At 42.2% G+C, this 18,607-nt stretch overlaps 1 protein-coding gene across 2 annotated transcripts in view; it reads right to left on the bottom strand.

Moving 5' to 3' along the window:
- unc13c (unc-13 homolog C (C. elegans)) overlaps positions 1-15,366 on the bottom strand; it is a 105,603-nt gene extending 90,237 nt beyond the window's left edge. For both annotated transcript variants that reach the window (XM_084351471.1, XM_084351472.1), the window contains exons 1-2: positions 14,664-15,366; positions 3,422-7,831 (exon numbers count right to left, since the gene is read on the bottom strand). In XM_084351471.1, the coding sequence (XP_084207597.1) occupies positions 3,422-7,637 (4,216 nt within the window). In that variant the 5' untranslated portion in view covers positions 7,638-7,831; positions 14,664-15,366. The remainder of the gene's footprint in view (positions 1-3,421; positions 7,832-14,663) is intronic.
- Positions 15,367-18,607: the final 3,241 nt, after the last annotated feature.

Raw genomic sequence — 18,607 nt, 5'->3', positions numbered from 1 at the left:
CAAGCACGCTTCAGAGCACGAGCATGATGAGCACACATCAGCTACAGGAGATGAAGGCATAATGCTAACGAGGGTGGGTAGAGTGTGCCTTCCATTCGGACTGCATCTCCATTAGTAGTATAATGAATTGAAACAATTGCTCCCAATGTCACATAACTGCATACTGGATACGTTTCTATCAAGAAAAAAAAAATGTTAATGTATTTAAATGTCAGGTAGTTGTGGTAACAGTATGCTCAACACTGGTCAGATTGTCAGAGTGCTTTAATGTCAGGTAGCATTGGCTGCACTTTATGTGTCAAAAATTAGCATTATGAGAATGTTTTGGATGGTGCTAGAAACAGTAGGTCAGTGATTTTGAAGCTGGTCTTTGCAGGGCGTCATTTTTTTGACAAATGTGTTACAATGTCCTATTTAGTTCATAGATCACCTCAAAACATAAGTGTAAAAACCTTGTTAGCGTTATTGTTTCTTATTTGTATAAAACATGCATAAATCGGTAGCTACAATATTTACATTGACCTCATATCATCAATGTAAAAACAAACTGTGGGAATTAATTAAAACAACCAGATACATCATTTTATGTGGAGGATAAATAAGCAAGGCTAGTTTTTTGCTGTACGATACGTGGACCCAAAAAAGTGACAGCACACCAGATTAAAGTAAACAAACAGCCGTCCTATTGTTTAGACTCTAAACAATAGGACTTTAAGATTAAATGTGAGACCGGAGAAACTAATCTCCTCAACACAACCTGTCTCAGCATGTCTCTATGTTTTTGCACTATTGGGTAAAGTGAAAACAAATAATGGCCATGACATATGGACTCATACATCACTGTTCACCCAACCAGCAAAGAACAATATGGAAACACTATAGGATGCTACAGACAAGGCCACTAAATGATTTATAGAGTGACGAAGGAAGGAACCAAAAAACTGTCAGCGAGTGGAAGAACTCGTCAGACATTTTCGATTGGAGTCATATGCCCTGAGTCTGCTGCAAGCCTAACCTCGCACATGCAGGATTCAACAGTGACAAGTGAGTCAATCAGTCAATGAGTCAGACAGTCATTTCAGCTCTTAACTCTCTTGCTGGTTAAACAAGCAGAAGCAAAGCATCAAAAAGGACAATCACAGTCAGTAAAAAGCAAGAAGTCACAGTACAGAAATTCCAAAGATATGTTTATGAGGATTTAGACTTTTACATGAACTATCCATCAAAGAACCAAGTTCCCCACTGAGCAGGCATCGGCCATAGTTCTTTAAAAATCGTGCTGATTTATGTTACATGTGACGTTAAAAAACGAGTGTAGGCCTGTGTATCCTAACAGATTTTTAAACTCCAATATCAATATAATCAGTAAGTCTCAAAAATCCACTATCAATTGCCCTTTAATTTCAGAATTAATGGTGCACACCTTCTGCCTGTATTATCACTGTGTTAATATGGATGAGTGAAGGCATAAATTAAAAGCGAAAGGAATTAAATGTGAGTGCATATATTGCCTATGGTAATAATTTTTGATGATAATGTATGGTGTTCATTTTCTTGCCTACTAATATTTCATACGAGCTGCAGTTTGTTGGTCTTAAAGGTTTGTGTGCAGGGTCACGTTCAACCATTTGACAGAGAAGAAAGCTCTCCTAATTTAAGAGTTTCAGTGACCGTAATAATTTTTATTCTCTGCAGGGTGTTTGGCAAATATAGTCACAGAGAAGGTTTGTGCATGCGTCTGTCAGTCTTCATGTGTAGCCTGTATTCCCTGAACTACTTTACCTCACCATGAGTACCACAGTTCCAGCTACATATGTAGGTCAAAAGCTTTTTCATTTTAAGTAAGAGTGGAAATTCCCTGGTCTCTTTTTTCATTCTCTTTGAAAGACTACTTTTTCTTCAATGAATCAATCTTAACAATTTAAACTCCTGTGGTGATTACAAATTGAGTTATTTTTTAAGTAAGCAGTGATGCATCAGCTACACAGCATATTGATTCAAGGCAACTACTGCAGTGAGGCAAAAGTATGATACAAAAAGGCAAATGAGAGTATTGGCAGCATATTCTGCTATATGTATAAAATATCGCTAATTTAAAGCACTGTAGCACAAACACAGAACATTTTCAGTGGTATATGTAGACTTAATTGTTTGCACTGTGCAATGACAAACAATAACAGACTCTTGTCATGTTTTTATTCATTGTGAGGAATTGATGGTAGTTTTGGAGGTCATCCCTACTGTAGCTTTGAGGTCTATTAAATTTTAATGATAAATGAGAAACCTCCAGAAAACATGTTTGACAGTCTTATCCCTTGAGCCACAGTCCGCTACAAGAGCTATCTAGCCCTGCGCCAGTGGAATATAAATACAAAGTCAATGCCACAAGAAACACTGCCGTCCACCTTCAGAGAGAGTCCACTCCTCAGTTTTTCAAGTAAATTACCAATTCAAAGAGAGATCCTTCCAGTGGATCAAAGTCCGAGCTTCCCATAAATCCAACGATATTAAACTAGCAAGATTAAAGTCTTGGCCTTGTCACCACCAAAGAAATCAGACAGAACTCAGACTTTCACTAAGAACACAGAGGATCCAGTAGATGTTAAGAACTACCACATGATACCGAGAGACTCTTCAGGGATCAGCCAACATCTAAGACATAAGAGTTGATTGCTGTATCTTCCTAGTGCAACACATGACATTGTAAATTGATGTTGCCCATCCAACAGTGTCCATGCTTGCTTGTTTGTCTTTCTGACAAATCTGAGAAAGCAGCCACTGATGATTGTTCTTAAGGTTTCAGGTGCTTATAATGACTACTTAATGTTACTGCTACTATTATTTATATGTGGTAGTTTGTGGTAGTAATATTCATCACTTTTTATTCATTCATATATTTCATACTCCTGCCCCTGTGCACGTCACTGCACTGTGTCAGCCTCTTGATGAGGATTGACGCGGTGTGACCCCTGTGATTGACAGAAAATTCGACGTGGCAGATTTTATAGCGCCTTTCCTTTAAAAATTTAAGAAAGGGGAATTCTTCCCTCCAGGGCGTCTGAAATTTGGTTAAATATTCTTTCTCCTCTCCATTTCTGTGTCCGTCTCTCACTCACTAAGGAGGACAAGGCGCAACAGCACAGCAGACTACACACTGTAGAGAGCCAGAAATAGGTTGCGATAACTAAAAGTGGAAAAAGTGTGAAAAATTGTCATAAATCGGGAGAAATACAGGATAATTGTGACCCGCGAGGAAACCGAAAGAGGGCAATGAAAAACTGGAGTCTCCCAGGAAAATCATAGTTGGCAAGTATGTTTATGTGTTATAGAGAAACACAGTTATGACCTGCCATGAATTGCCAATGTATAGCCTTGTACAAAATCAAAGTGACACTGTGACAAACAAAAAGGAGAGTCATACCCCCTGCCAGGATCTGCTGCTCCAGTTCAGCCATCTGTTTCCTGTAGGCCCTCAGTGCTGCCTCCTTAAATGTTGGTCGAATGCGTTTCTTGGGTGGGGCCTCTGCGGGTTTCTCCTCTGGAACATTTTTGTTTTCATCCTCCTGCTGTTCTTCGACTTTTTCAGACACCTCAGTAGCCTCCTCTGCTATCTCCTCTACCTCATCTAACTCCTCGTCACCCTCCTCCATCTCCTCTGTCATATCATTGTCCTCATCTGGTTCCTCTACATCTACGTACTCCACCATTGCGTCATATTCAGCAGTGTCCTCAGTGAGCTGGGTTTCATAGTCCTCACTGTACTCTTCATCATATTGCTCATCCAAACTGCAATCGTACTCCAGAACACGGGCCTGTGTACTTTCTTCATAGTCTTCTGTGGCTTCAAAATCTTGAGCAGCATCAAAATCCTGAGCGGCATCATTGTCTTGAGAGGCCTCAATGTCATCGGACACATCATAGTCCTGAGAAGTCTCAGTCTCCTGTGCGGGCTCATCTGTCTCCTCTGTCTCATTAGCATTAGTTCTGTTCTCCAAGTTAGCTAGTACCTGCTCCATCACTTCAACATAGTGGGTCTCACTGTCTACTTGTTCCCCAGCTTCTTCCTCTGCACCTTTTTTCTTGTCTTCTGCCTTGTAGGCAACAGGCTCTGCGCAGACATCTGAGTCTGCTGTAGTACTAGAGTTATTTACACCGGAAGTGGACAGGGTGCGGAAACGCCCCATAAATGAAGAAGAGGAGTTGGTGGGCTCCTCAGGAGGAGCAGGGGTAGGTTGAGCGCCAGACTTCCAAACAACCTCCAGAGCTGACTTAGCCCTCTGCAGTGTAGACCCAAAGCCAAAACCAAAGGACTTCTCACTGAGATCTATGCTGAGCCTACTGCTCCAAGACTTAGGAACCTCCTCAACCTTCTCTGTTCGAATCTCACTCTGACTGCGGTACATAGTTGAAGACTTATTCTGGTTCTGGTGAAAACTGTGATTGACATCCAGTTCAGGGAATTTTTCCCTTTCTTTAGGAAGTGTTTTAGAGCCTTCCTTAACAACATTTTTAGAGGCCACTTTGGTTGTTTCTTTAGGGCCTACTTTTGGTGCTTCTTTAGGGGCTTCTGTTGGGGAAGCTTTAGGGGTCTCTTTCGGTGGCACCTTAGGGGTCTCTTGAGGGGGTGACTTAGGACTCTCTTTAGGGGTTGCCTTCGGGGCTTCTTGCGGTGGAATCTTAGAAACTTCTTTAGTAGGTACTTTACCAGTCTCCTTAGATGCTACTTTGGGCATCTCTTTTGGGACCTCTTTTGGGGGTAGTTTTGCAGCCTCTTTGTTAACCTCTTTAGCAGCAACTTTCGGACCTTCTTTAGATGCAACTTTTGGGGGTTCTTTAGAAATGACTTTTGGGGGTTCTTTAGCAATGACTTTTGAGGGTTCTTTAGCAATGACTTTTGGGGGTTCTTTAGCAATGACTTTTGGGGGTTCTTTAGCAATGACTTTAGGGGATTCTTTAGGTGATTCTTTAGGGGACTCTTTAGGGGTTGAGACAGGGCTCTCAAATGGGGTTATTTTAGGGCTTTCTTTAGGTGACTCTTTAGGACTTTCTTTAGGAGTCATTATCGGGCTATCTTTCTGGGTCACTTTAGGAATGACTTTAGCAGCCTCAATAGAAGTTACCTTAGATGTTACTTTAGATACTTCTTTAACAGTGGGCTTTGTGGCATCTTTATGTGTGAGTTTAGGGATGTCTTTAGGGAGTGCTTGAGAGGATTCTTTTGCTGCTGATTTCTGAATATCTTTAGATGACTCTTTAAGAGCTGCTTTAGAGGTCACTTTAGGTGCAACCTTAGCAGATACCTTAGGGTTTTCCTTTGGCAATATTTTGGTGGTTTCTTCTTTCTGAGCCAATTTTGTTTGTTTATGTGTCACTTTAGCTGCTGCTTTAGGGGCATCTTTAGAAGATACTTTCGTGCTTTCTTTTGGAGTCACCTTACATCCCTCCTTAGATTGACGGGCAGGTGGCTTGACAGACTCCCGTTCTGTGATTGGAGGAATAATGTGGGTGGTTATAGGTGGTAGGGGAGATTCCCTGTCAAGCATCATGAATTCCTCATCTCCTTCAAATTGTAAATCAACCTCCTGACATTTAGTGATGTTTTCTGGAAAACCAGGGATGGTTGATGGGTCAAAGGGACTGCTGACCTCTATCGAGGCTTCCAAGCCAGAGTCAGCACCCTGCTCCAGGTGATGCCAGTCTTTCCAGGGTGATAGGTCACCTTGCAAAGAGACCTGGGAGCCACTGTAGTGGCTTCTGTCCCCAGACATGCAGACAAGTCCATTGCTCACTCCACTGTCGATAGTTTCTGTAGTCTCAACCTCATTGTGTTCATAGGTTGGATTCTCATCGCCAAGTTGGTGACTGGGGCTAGCATACCAAGAGGAGGCCATGTCTTCTTGTTTTCTCTGCCACAGTTCCTGATCTGAGGAGGACAGCAGGGAGCAGCCATTAGCCCGTGTAAAGTACTGGCTCTCTGAAAAGTCCTCTGAGTATGACTGGCAAAGTTTTGAGCAGTCAGATTCAGAGCGGCTGAGTTTTGGGGTGGAATAGTCACTCTGGGAAAGCCAACCAGGGGTCAAATCAGAGTAGTAGGCCTTTCCGTGCTTGTCTGGGTCATAGTAAGTGTCATCAGCATAGTGAACTGCGCCTGAGTAGCCTGCTTCATCCCCTGACCGGCTATGCTCGTGGGATCGCCTCTTTTCTGATTTGCTCTTGTGTACCGGCTTTGAAATTACCATTGCATATTTATTTCTGCTTAATTCATCTAACTCTTTATCACTGTCCATCGAGTCCCAGTCATCACTCTCCACTACTTTATCCTTTCCTGAGACCTTTATATCCATGCTTTCATAGGTTTGTGAGGAGGACATTGATTTGTCTTTTCTCTCCTTTCCATCATGAGTTAAGCTATCAGTAGATACTGTAATGCCTGTTCCTTTTAGTTTATAGCATTTTTTCAAGACTACATCCCTATCTTGGGGTGTTGCAAAAATAACAATAATTGGGCGGGGTTTTGCATTAGAACATTCTCTTTGTTGCCCTAACCTATGAGCAAGCTCAATTTTAATTGTTTTATGAGCATCAATGAAACCCATTTTGTCTTTTAGTACTTTATATATTAGAATCTCTGTTTTCTCTGGCTTCTCTTCAGGAACATTGATGAATCGCAAGGTTGAATTATTGGCCTGGTGGCTAATTTGTTTTATGTAGTCATGAATATCACGGGTTTCCCTTCTAGACTGGACAAATCCTGAACGAAGTTGCTCAATCTCACTCTGAACTACTTCCACACTGCTAGAGATCTCATCAATGGAGCTTTTTAGGGCATTCACATGGCCACGTAGTTCAGACAGTTCTGTCTCTATCTGACTGATACCCTGAAGCTCCTTAAAGATCATCTCCATGACATCCTGGGTCTGACTGATGCAACCCGTGGAGGAGGAGCCAGGCTCCAGGGTCGAGCTCTTTTGCTGCCGTCCAGCACGATCCAAGGACTTGCTCCTGATGCCCAGGGTTTTCCTCCAATTGCTCACCTCGGAGTCTGAGGAGACACATTCCTGACTCTTCTTCCATTTTCTTAACTTGCGTAGAGCACCCAGCCTAAGTGTGTGTAGGCTGGAGCGTTCCACTCGTTCACCTTCAGAACTGCCATCAGAAGGAGCCAAACTGATGAGGCTCTTCCTGTTTCGTCTTACTGGCATAGTGTATGATTTATGTTCATCAAGTCTCCTGACAGGTTTTGTCTCACTCAAGGAGTCAGAGTAACTACTATCAATCGAAAGAACCTCAGGAAAGATACTTTCATTGTTATTCAAAAAAGGAGAGCTTTTCGGGAGTCCATTTGCAATAGCTACACGATAACTGAAAGTAGGCGACAGGGATGAGCAGTCGTTCTTTCCGTCGTCTTCTTCTAGCGATATGTTACGTGCCGAAGAGCATTTGGAAATCTTTTTAACTGTAGTCTTCAGTGTGGTAGAGAGAGTTAGATTGTGTGCTTGCAAATCAGTGGTCAATTTGGGCTCTTTATTTTCACTTCTCTCTTTCTTCTTGATTGGGTTTGCCAGTTTCTTTGTAAACATTCCTTTGCAAATCTTATTAATGTAGGATGATATAGTCTTTATTAGAGCAGAAACCATGGATGGCAATCCTGTGGACTGTTTTTTATCATCTAGTGAAAGAAGTTGGCTGAGAATACAGCAGTGGTGAGCCAAGCACAATCAACCTGTGCTTGACAGTGGGACCAGTTCGCAATCTCTAAAACCACAGTCCACGAAGAGGCTCATTAAAAGTTTTAAATCCAATGGCCTTCTTCCAGAAAAGGAACATCTCCCTGAAAGACAAAGAAAAATAAGAATATTTACAATTTGGTTGTAGATTCCCACATCACACTTAGCACAAACATAAGAAGAGCCCGTACTTGGCAATTACCAAGACAGTGGCTATTTTTCCTTAATATGTAAATGTAAAATTGCTCAATCTAGAAACTTATTATACAACGAAACTGATGATTCAGAAGAGTCAGCCATTATACTTAGACATCACTTAAACTGTATGCCAAAGGTAATAATGCAGCGAGAGCAGGAAAGACAAAGACAGAGACTGAAGAATCGTGTGCATACTGTATGTTCTTGTGTGTGGGTGCGAGTAAGGGAGTTTGAGGGGTAATCAATTGCATGTGTGTATGTCTGTACATCCGTGTGTGTGTGTCAGTCAAGGTCAATAGACCCACTGGCTGCATTGATGTATCCAGCTTCTACAGGAGTAGACATTATTCTAATTGCCTCTGTGCTACAATACTCTTGACAGAGTGTGTGAAACACAGGGAGCACCAAATCAAACCCTGATTGTACCTCAACAGTGTGTTCATCATACATACATATCTGGCTGGATGGAAAATGCTCAGCTAAAGAAAAGGATGATTACTTGTACAACATATCAATTTTGCTGGCTATGTGCAACATAATTATTATAATGATGAGGATGATGTGCATGCTTTCACTAATCTAAATTAATTTAATGACCTATGTTGTCATACATTTAATGTCCCAATTAGTTTAATTGGAATTGTTCAGCACCTGAATCAGTCAGGTATCATAATGAATATGTGCAGCAGATTATATTGTTACAAAGAGGACAAAATGGCCATCTTAGGCTCGTGGTGAACAGGTCACTGCCTCTGGAATCACTCTGCGTAGTACAATACCTTACAGCTTAGAGTGGTTCTGATAGGTTTACATTTCTTTAGACTAAAACTGGCCAACTGAGTCAAAAGAGGGATGTTTGTTGTGCAGAGGATCTGACAGCTGCTCCACATTAGTTCTGGGGTTTAGAGCTTGATGTGTCTACAGTCTCATGACCACAGAGACATGCTCACTTTAAATGAGCTGTGAAACACAACATCACAGTTAGCTTTTATTGCTGGGCTCTGAAGACGGACCAGGAATTAGCAAATATTGCTTAAGTTTGCCAGCATAGATTAATTTCTGCCAGATTCAAGTGTGATAGAATGAATCCAGGAGCTTGACTATTTGTTCACTTCACAGAATAAGGTTTGAGGCAGGCCTAGGGCAGAAATGTTTGTAAAAGTAAAAGATTTTTTTTATATATATTTAATATTGAAAGGTATTATGCAGTTGTACCAATCTTAATGGACGAGCTGCAATTTACTTACTGCAGTATGAAGTACTTTAAACCATCCTTCAAACATTAATTAAACATTCCTTGAGAATTATGGCCCATAACATGGTCTTGAGTCATGAAAATAAGAGAAAAGCTGCATTAAAAAATGTCATTATAGAACTGGAACTAAAACAGAATGAGGTAACGATGGACTACAGTATATTTTATGGTATGAGGAGGTTCATGACTCAGCGCTCTTGAAGACTGGCTTTACGCCAAGAGCAGCCTTTGGCAACTGATGGGTCACGACCCAAAACTACCCCTCCCATAAATACATCACATAAGATGTTGTTTAAACATGTTCCGACATTGCCTCAACTACTTTCGCTGACATTTGGAGCTCTCGTACAAAGTTTAGACTCCAATCTGCATGCAAAAACTGAGATGTGACCAACCACAGTCAACTTGTGTTAATCAGTGAGCAGGGTTAAATGCCTTGCTCAAGGGAACGTGTAGGGTAGAAGAATGACAGCTGGTCCACTTTCTCCACCAGGATAAGTGAATAAGCCATTTTTATGTTATGGGATTCTTGTGTCCATAAAACAGTTCATGGCTTCCCAGTTTTTTTCAACCAATTTACAATTTAGTTAAATATTTAAAGCCGCAACACACCCACACAGACGTTTTCGCTTATGTTGCCTGATTATACATCTTCTCAGGACTGTGTTGGTGTGTACCGACTGCACTTGATTGACATCTCCCCCAATCTCTAGTTAGTTTTGTTGCATCTGTTATGGTGGGAAAGTTACTCTGTTATCGTTCTCATCAGTATGGAGACTTTGGTGACATCACTTAATTCCCAGCACAGCTCAGCACAACTTTAACCTGAGCAAAGGTCTAATTAATCAGCTAAAGTAATTGAAAACGCCTATGTGGGTGCACTCTGCTTTGCTGATTGATAAGCATGGTGACTATAGAGGATTTCAGCACGATGAACTAAGACAAGAATATTAATATTATACAGTCGTGAGAGGCACCATTTAATTAGTTGGAAAACAAGTCTTTACTTATAATCAGTCAATCTTTTCCCAGTCGGTGATTTTTTATACCATAGGGTGTCGAAAGAAACAGCCTGATTGTATAATAAATTAGTATATTTATTAAATAGCACAATATAATAAGCAAAATTGAATGTGGGCATGAAGTAAGTATAAGACAAAAAAAATTGTGGAATTCAGTGAAGAAACACAATGGACTGAAATTATAAATGACTTAGACATTTGGGAGGCAATCAATCAATTGGGTGCAAAACAATCGCAGGAATATGGTGGATGATAATAACAACTGACAACCTTTCTTAGCCAAAGAGAGTAAGTATTAGATTAAGAACAAGCTTGGCATCAAACTCTTTCAACACTCTTTCCTTTGATAATATATGGAGCTGAGAGCCTGGTTTTGGCCTTTGTCAGGTCTGACAAGAAGCGCTTCTTGCTCTACTCTTGAGTCAGTGATGCTGGGTCCCTTAGATTTGGCTGCTCTTTCTGTATGATGAACACACTTTTGTTGCTCTTTGCAAACGTGGAAGTGATACATGCATAGCAAAGGCTGTTGACTGTGTGAGTACAGGCAGCCTCTCAAAGTTGCAAAATTCTGCTATTAATGCACAGCTAAAGACATTTCTCTCTATGGTACTGAGCAGATACAGCTTACAAGAATACTCAACTCATACTCATAACACCAAATCATTGTTTCACAAAATATTAATGAAACATCGATAAAAAAATATAAAAATACAGCATGTCGTAGCTTAAGCAGGGCATAGGGAAACTTTGGCCTTGAGCCAAGCTAAGGAAAGGATAAGCATATTGCATTATTAATAGCATCAAATACAAAGACAAACAAATGTTGTAAATACTTGGTCTGTTTTTTCATGATATATTATTAGTAGAAACATTTTGAATGTTTTATGAATACTATTATCAAAGAATTGGGTAGAGAACACCAAGTTTCACAGCTCAGTTGTCAAGTTTATAATAAATATTCAGGTGTCATGACATTTCATATACTACCCTTTCTGTCCATAATTCAATATCTAAATTGATAGCCCATTTTAAAAAGTATATAACACATAAGTGTTTGGTTTTTTTTGAGTTGCATCTGGTTCAAAGACATCATGGACCATTATCGTATAACACTCCACACAAAAAACACCTAGCAATGACTGCTGGCTAATTTTGACCATTTATCTTAATACAATCGTGATGCACTTGTTGTAATATATGTATATGTATATATACATATGTATGTATAAGTTATGTATAACTTGTATGAGGTGCTTATCCATGGTCAGTTTATTACCTACAGTAGATGGCGGTCAAGACATCCCCAGTTTGGGTAATCAAGCAGGAGTACCGGCACAAAAGGTAAGCAATGCACAGCTGTGGACAGGGGCAGCAAAACTGTGGACTGTATAAATAGTGGACGGAGCTTCCTGGTCTGAAAAGATAAGCCAATGCGGTGCCTTTGACCTACATTATCTATAATGGCCAGCAGGGGGCGACTCTACAGTATGATGGTCATTTTGTAAATTATGGTCCTATTTAGAGTAAAATGGACGCTAAAGCAGGGTTTGCTTTAGTGTGTGACCGCCTTGTGACTGACAAGTCATTGGACACTACATTTGCTCAACCATACACAGCGGGAACTCTGACCCAAACAGCTGATTTGTGGCATAATACATTGTGCGTTATACGGTTGAGAAAAAGTTGAGGCAAAGGCACTACAAACTCGGTCTACCCCCAGTTCTCTGACCAGTGTCTAATACACTGATTATGGATAAGCACCTCATACAGTCCCACTTCACCTAATCCGAACCAACCTTTTATTGTCCAAAACTCAGCTACAGTCACTAGGGATTAGCCTGGCTGATTATCGGGGCCAATAATCAACATTTTTCCGATGATCGGCATCAGTGTTGTTTGTGTACGATTGCCGATAAAGTAAATCAATTTAAAAATGCAATACTTTGGTTGATGCAGCATCCTTCCATTGTCTGCAGTCACCATTCTGTGGTCCCAATTGATGTCCCGCCCACAACAACATCTTATTGGTTACATGTCACAAGTATCAGCCTATCAACACTGAATGATCTGAATATGCAAATGAACTACTATCTAAAGTTATCAAATAAATGAAGTGGAGTGGAAAATGGAAATATGCAAGTAAAGCACCTCCAGATTGGATAGTATACAATAGATTGTATAAAATCCGTCACTGGTTTTCAGGCTAAGATCTTTATTTTACTGCAAATGTTTATCGGTTCAAAATATCAGTCATCGTTCTCCTTGATGTGAAAAAACGGCATCACCCTAAAAACACTCTATCAGTTGATCCATAACAATCATGGCTGCCAGCATCTAGAATATGTCACTGTTTACTGTAGCAAAACACTGTGCTGCACTCTGTCTGGACGAGTCACACTAAGAGAGTACTAGTGTTTAATGAGTGTTGATTACCTATTAGGGAGCCGCCGTTCTCTTAACAGAGCCAACATCCTGACATCTGCATGTTAAGGTTTGACAAATGAAGCATTCACCCACTTCTAGAGCTAGAGTTGATAGGCAAATGACTTGATAATACCCAAGAGGTATCGCCTGTATCGTCCCATTAGGGGGTAATGATGCAAGAATTAGGAGAAAAAGGATGACAGATAACTAGATCACCTTATCCCACTCGTGCGTGTGGGCTACAAATGAAATGGTATCATTTATTCCGAGCAAGCATGACGAGAGCATGTGAGAATGATATTACATGTTGGGTTATCTTGATCTGCAGTAGCTCCTCTATTGTTCATCTTAATATAAGCAGATTCAATGTAATAGAAGTCATTCTATAGCACCTAGAGATAGTGGATGTAGCTATTGGTTTTTATAATAGAATGAGTCATAAACAATGAACTTATCTCAGCAGCATGTGCTCACACACACACACATAGTCCCTTTAATTGGTTGCAATCGTTGAGATATACATCAACTGACTTGGAACATAATATTAATGGGTTTTAAGACATAAACATGACATAGTCAAGCATGTTTCTTAATAGTTCAGAAGCTAGCGAACTGCTCTAATATCCATGTGTAAGTGTATGTTACTCAACAGCTATGTTGTAAAAAAAACTTGCTCCACAATCAACTTGCTTGGATGAATTTGAGCACCCCCCAAAAAAATGTTGAAAGAAAACCTGGGAATTCCTGTGGTCCTGAGGTACTGCCCCTCCCATCTGTGAGTCAGACTAGAGAAACCTCCAGAGAAAGGGGGAGCACCTCAACCACACCCACTCCCTGTGCTCTGAGGCTCTGCTTCCCCAGGCCCTGCATTACTGCCCTGGGACCAATTTCACTCTTTTTCCTAATGCATCCAATGAGCAGGGCACTCTAACACACTCCATTTCTCACAGTCGTACAAATCTCTGCCACTCTCCTTTGAATGAAAATGAGTGTCAGTTGGAGGCATGCTAACCTATTTTCTCACAATAGTACAATCTGCTCTTTCCTCCTCATAAAAACCCAAGTATGCCTATTGGAGGTTATTATACTGCTGGTAATTATACTACATGCTGCGATCTGCTGCTCATTCTCTTATCATTCTGTCAGAGACTATACAGGGAATATTTTATGCAAACCTTTAGAAGTGTATGAGAGATGCTCGTGTGTTACGTCATGTCTCCAGAACACATGATTGTGGATTATTGCCCAGTGTGGATTAGTGCACATGTGGGTGTGTGTGTGTGTGTGTGTGTGTGTGTGTGTGTGCGCGCCTGTGTGTGCAGCCGTGCGTGCACACACATGTGCGACATGCATGCCTCCGTGCATGATTGCTTTTAAGCATGCATTTCTGTGCTCTCTGAGAGACGAGCGGAGCACCCCAGCGGGGGGGATGAGCGTGTGAGGGTGTGTGCATCCTCGGATCGTATTGCCCTCACGCCCATCCTCAGCTACATTCTACCTCCCTTCTCCTAACCTGTGTATTTTCCCAACAGTGAAATATCTGCCTGCAGCCCTAGGACACCAGCCAACATCACAACAGATTGTCTCCCCTCATAAATCAAAATATTTCCATTTCTTTGGCCGGCAGGACGAGAAGCAGTCTCATCGCATTTGCCCAGTGTGAAACAACAGCATTGCTCACATGCGTCCATGTGCATAACAACATAGGAGAGGTGTGAATGAGAGCAATGGGCCATTTGTGGAATCGACAGTGTTTGTATCGGACGTGGATTTTTAAGAATAGACAACACAACGATGAAATAACACTGACACCTGTTCTTTTGTGTATTTTCACCTCAGCTACATGGACAGATGACTCCATCTAACCGCACCATTCTCAAATAACGTTTCATTAATCCACTGACAGGGCCACAGAGGGAGGGGAGGGAAGCAACAAGAAGATACAGGATGAAGTCAAACAGTTAAGATCCCCCCCACCCCCTCCCCGCCATGCAAACAGGCATCCAGCGCCCAAACGGGCTCCGCCGCTGCACATACCTGGTTGTGTCAAATCCCCGCGCAGGACGCCAGCTTTTAGAGAGCACAGCGAGCCGTGTGGAGCCGATTCCCCGGTTTCAGCGAATGGTCGGTGCGAGGAGAGCAGCCGGGGAGGGGAGGGAGGGGAGAGAGCGGCTCGGTGCGCAGCTGCCTGCTAATACCAGAGCTCACAGCATCTCTCCGCGTCCGTCAGACGCCACATCCCACTGCCCTGCCTCCGCGCACAAACGCACACACACCTCTCCTCCATGCCACCTTCTGCATCCCGCCTCTGTTCTCTCTCGCTCCTCTTGCTGTGCGCTCCCCCCTGCTCGCGTTATGGGGGGGCCGAAGATGCTGCCTTTTAACGCCACAAGCGGCTGGGTTTTATTTGCTCCCCGACTGACACACACACGCACACACACACATACACACACGCGCGCGCGCGCAGATACACACACCCCAGCTCGTAGACAGTGTCACAGCACGGGGTGTCTAGTCCAAAAATGGATGCAGACGGGTGGCGGTGGCGCTGATGGGGAAGGCAGACAGCGCTACTGCTGCTGCTGGCTGCCCAGACTGAGGCTGTGCTCCACGGCTGGAGAATGTCTCTCCCTCCCCTGTACCAAACTCTCTCTCTCTCTCTCGCTCGCTTTCTCTTTCACTCTCTCTCTCTCTCACACACACACTCACACAAGATATCCCAAACACACACACACACACACACACACACACACACACACGGGCTTGCGCGCTGAGTGAAAGAAAAAAAGAAAAACAGGGATGGGGAAGTGAGTGAGGATGAAAAAGAGTGTGTGTGTGTGTGTGTGTGTGTGTGTGTGTGTGTGTGTGTGTGAATAACTGTGTGATCACAGCACCGCAAAAAAAAAAACCTACACATTCCGATGGAAACATCACAGTGATGTAATAGGTCAATAAACCTTGAGCACCGCAGACCCGCACATTGAGGAACAATGTTGGGCTTCAGGGGTATTGCTTTAATTTTTCGTCAGGGGCTCGTGCTTTTTGTCATGCGCGTGCGCCACTGCTTTTTACGCGCGCGGGTTTCTGGGCATGCCCGCGGGGCACGAGGAGCGCACTTTCATCTCCTTCCGTCAAACGCGCACTTTCTAATCCGAGCCAGCCTCCAGTCTCCACAGAGCACCTATTCCCATCCGCGCACACACGCCACACATCATCTAATTACGTCTCTCACTGGAAATGTCGTCATACATGATCGCTCATCCGCGCCGCAGATTAGTCAAAGATGTAATCTGCTGTATTAAAACACCATCAGCGTCATGCAAAGGCACGTGGCTGGGATTCACAGCTGTGGAACCAAAAAATCAATTATTTAAGAGTAAAAAATACACTTAACCTCGCGACAAAATGACAGTCCGACGGTGGAGAGGCAATTTTAGCCAATTGCTCTAATCTGTCCTTGTGTGACATTTGGCTAATTGAGGCTTTAATTTCGCGTTGACAGGGACAAATGAAGACGGACACAGTGAAATGAAAACATTGCAGGTAGAGTGTCACATGACGGTCCACATCATTTCACCCACTCCCCCAGCCTTGGTGCTGATTAAGCTCCAAATAAAAGCCATCTCTCCCCCACCCCTCCCCTCTGTGCTCTCTCCCCCCTCTGTGCGTGAGTCTGCCTCCCTCTGTCAGTCTTGCTCTCCCGTCTCAGCTGAGATGTGTGTCATGCGTTCCTCCAACAGCCACTAATTGTCTGGCCTTCTAGCGAAATCACATTTCCCTCCCTCTCTCCCCTTCTCCGTCACATGGGAGAGAGGTGGGATGTTGGGAGATGTGTGCGGTCGTCTGCGCAAGCGCCTGCAGGTGGGGGGTTGGATGAGAGGGGAGAGAGGGGGGCGCAGATGCTGATGCTGTTTGTGTGTGTGTGCGTGGCTGCTGATCGCCCCCTGCCGGCGGTAGAAGTAACCGCACCTTGCATCCTCAGCTAGTGTTGAGCCAATCTGACCCAAATGATCCTCTCCAATTACTGCAGTGCTTGTGTTCAGGCAAAGATATCAGAGAAAATGGTCATTTATTGTAGAATTTGACACAGCTCAGTTCAAGTGTTATTGTGATCTGAGACTATGGTAAATTAGTTTTGTCTGGAAATATATATAATTCTGTCATAATTAATGCCTATCAGTACCAAAATCCATTTCCGTACGACAACAACAATGCCTGCTGCCGTTGCTCCATTTCAGTTTCATTCTCCATCCCTTCCTCTCTTGTGTATATCACTCTCCCACTTTCTGCCTTCTCTGGAAAACAGAGATCCTTTGCTCCCGTTTGTGCTTTCAGCTGCCAAGGGACAGCTAGCCAAGACTCCTGAGGTCTTCTCCACCTCCATCCCCCACCCTCCTCTCCTCTCTCCAGCCTTTGCCTCTTCAAGCTTGTGTAACAAATATCGTCCATTTCTTTCTGTGGTTCAGCCTCTCTCTGATCGTGATTGCTCACAGTGGTTACTATTTCATTCAAATTAAACACATTCCATATTAAAGACATCCATGTTTTTGATTAATCATGTTATTTTTTCTCGCTTTATTGTGGATTTAACTGACACTCTCTACTTTTTAGCAAAATATTCTCATATATACAGATTTAATAAGCATTGCTTCTTTAAATTCCACTGAGCTGTTCAAAACAAGTTTTGTTACAGTTGTCAATCATTCTTTATGAAGATACTATAGCGTAATTTAAAATTCAAGTCCAGTCAGTCCAAGTGCTGATTAGAAGGGAAACAAACTTGATGTGCATCTGTTATTTCTGAAATAGCTCCCGGCTACTCAAGGATGTCTGACCTGCTTATTTCTGTCAACTGATTGCAAACGAACATAACAAAATTCAGGATTCTTTTCCCGGACAAGTTAACTTAATCCACCTTTTAGATATTATTGTTACATATGAATCCATCTTCTAGCCCATTTGACAATGTACCACCATCTGTTCTGAAAGATTTACTGACACTTTTGGTCCCAGTCCACATGTGAAGAGCTCTCCTATAGCTGTGTCCCATATTATGTACTTTGAGCAGCCATTGCACCACTATTGGAAAAAATAAAAACCAAAACAGTTGCACCATATAGAATATACTGTTGATCCATCTCTATTATTATTTCAATGCCAAATTCGCAGACAACGTAGTGCCTGCACAGTTCTTGGACATGGCAGGAAACAAAAATATTTGTGATTAATACCTGTATCTGTTATCGGCAACTTTGACTCAACAGAGATCACCATCGTTTGACATTTTGATGACATTTGGTGGACGGACTGGTGGCTGTTACATGCTGCTTCTGCTTAATATCAGTGCTGCATTTGACAGTATTGATCTTTTAGGATAAACTCTAAAGTATATCTGTCTCATAGAATTTTCTGCAAGTTGACAAATGGCTGTTATTCCTTGCTCGCTCCTTTGGTGGTGTACCTCAGGGATCACCTCTTGGTCCAGTCGTATTCTTTGTATTTTATCCACATATTTTGCCATTTTTTAATCTTTTGTTCTTGTCAGGCAGATAATGGACGATTATGGAACAGAATAGAATACAATAGATTAAACCTTTATTGTCCACCAGGGTGGAAATTTGTCTTAGGTTGTCCAGATACAGATAACAACAACATAAAAACATACCAGCTGTTAATAAAACAGACAAACAGACCAGCACACATTACACATTAAAAACAGTTCATATCATGTCCATGGTTTAAAACTCATGAATCACAAACTTAAGAATGTTTATGGCACTTTGAAGAAACAACTTCTTAAATACATTTTTAGTTACCAGAAGGACTCTATAACGCCACCTGGAGTTCAACATTTTTCGTTGCTTAACTGCAACAAAACAAAGATTACACTTTATTCACCTGGCACTAGCTCAGGTCCAAACAGTAATGGACTTTACAGAAAGGCTTTTGAGAAAAACAGACAGAGTTCACAAATTATTACA

Source organism: Pagrus pagrus, assembly GCF_965226575.1.
Source record: "Pagrus pagrus genome assembly, chromosome: 1".
NCBI lineage: Eukaryota > Metazoa > Chordata > Actinopteri > Spariformes > Sparidae > Pagrus > Pagrus pagrus.
This window is presented reverse-complemented; position numbering and strand designations above follow the sequence as displayed.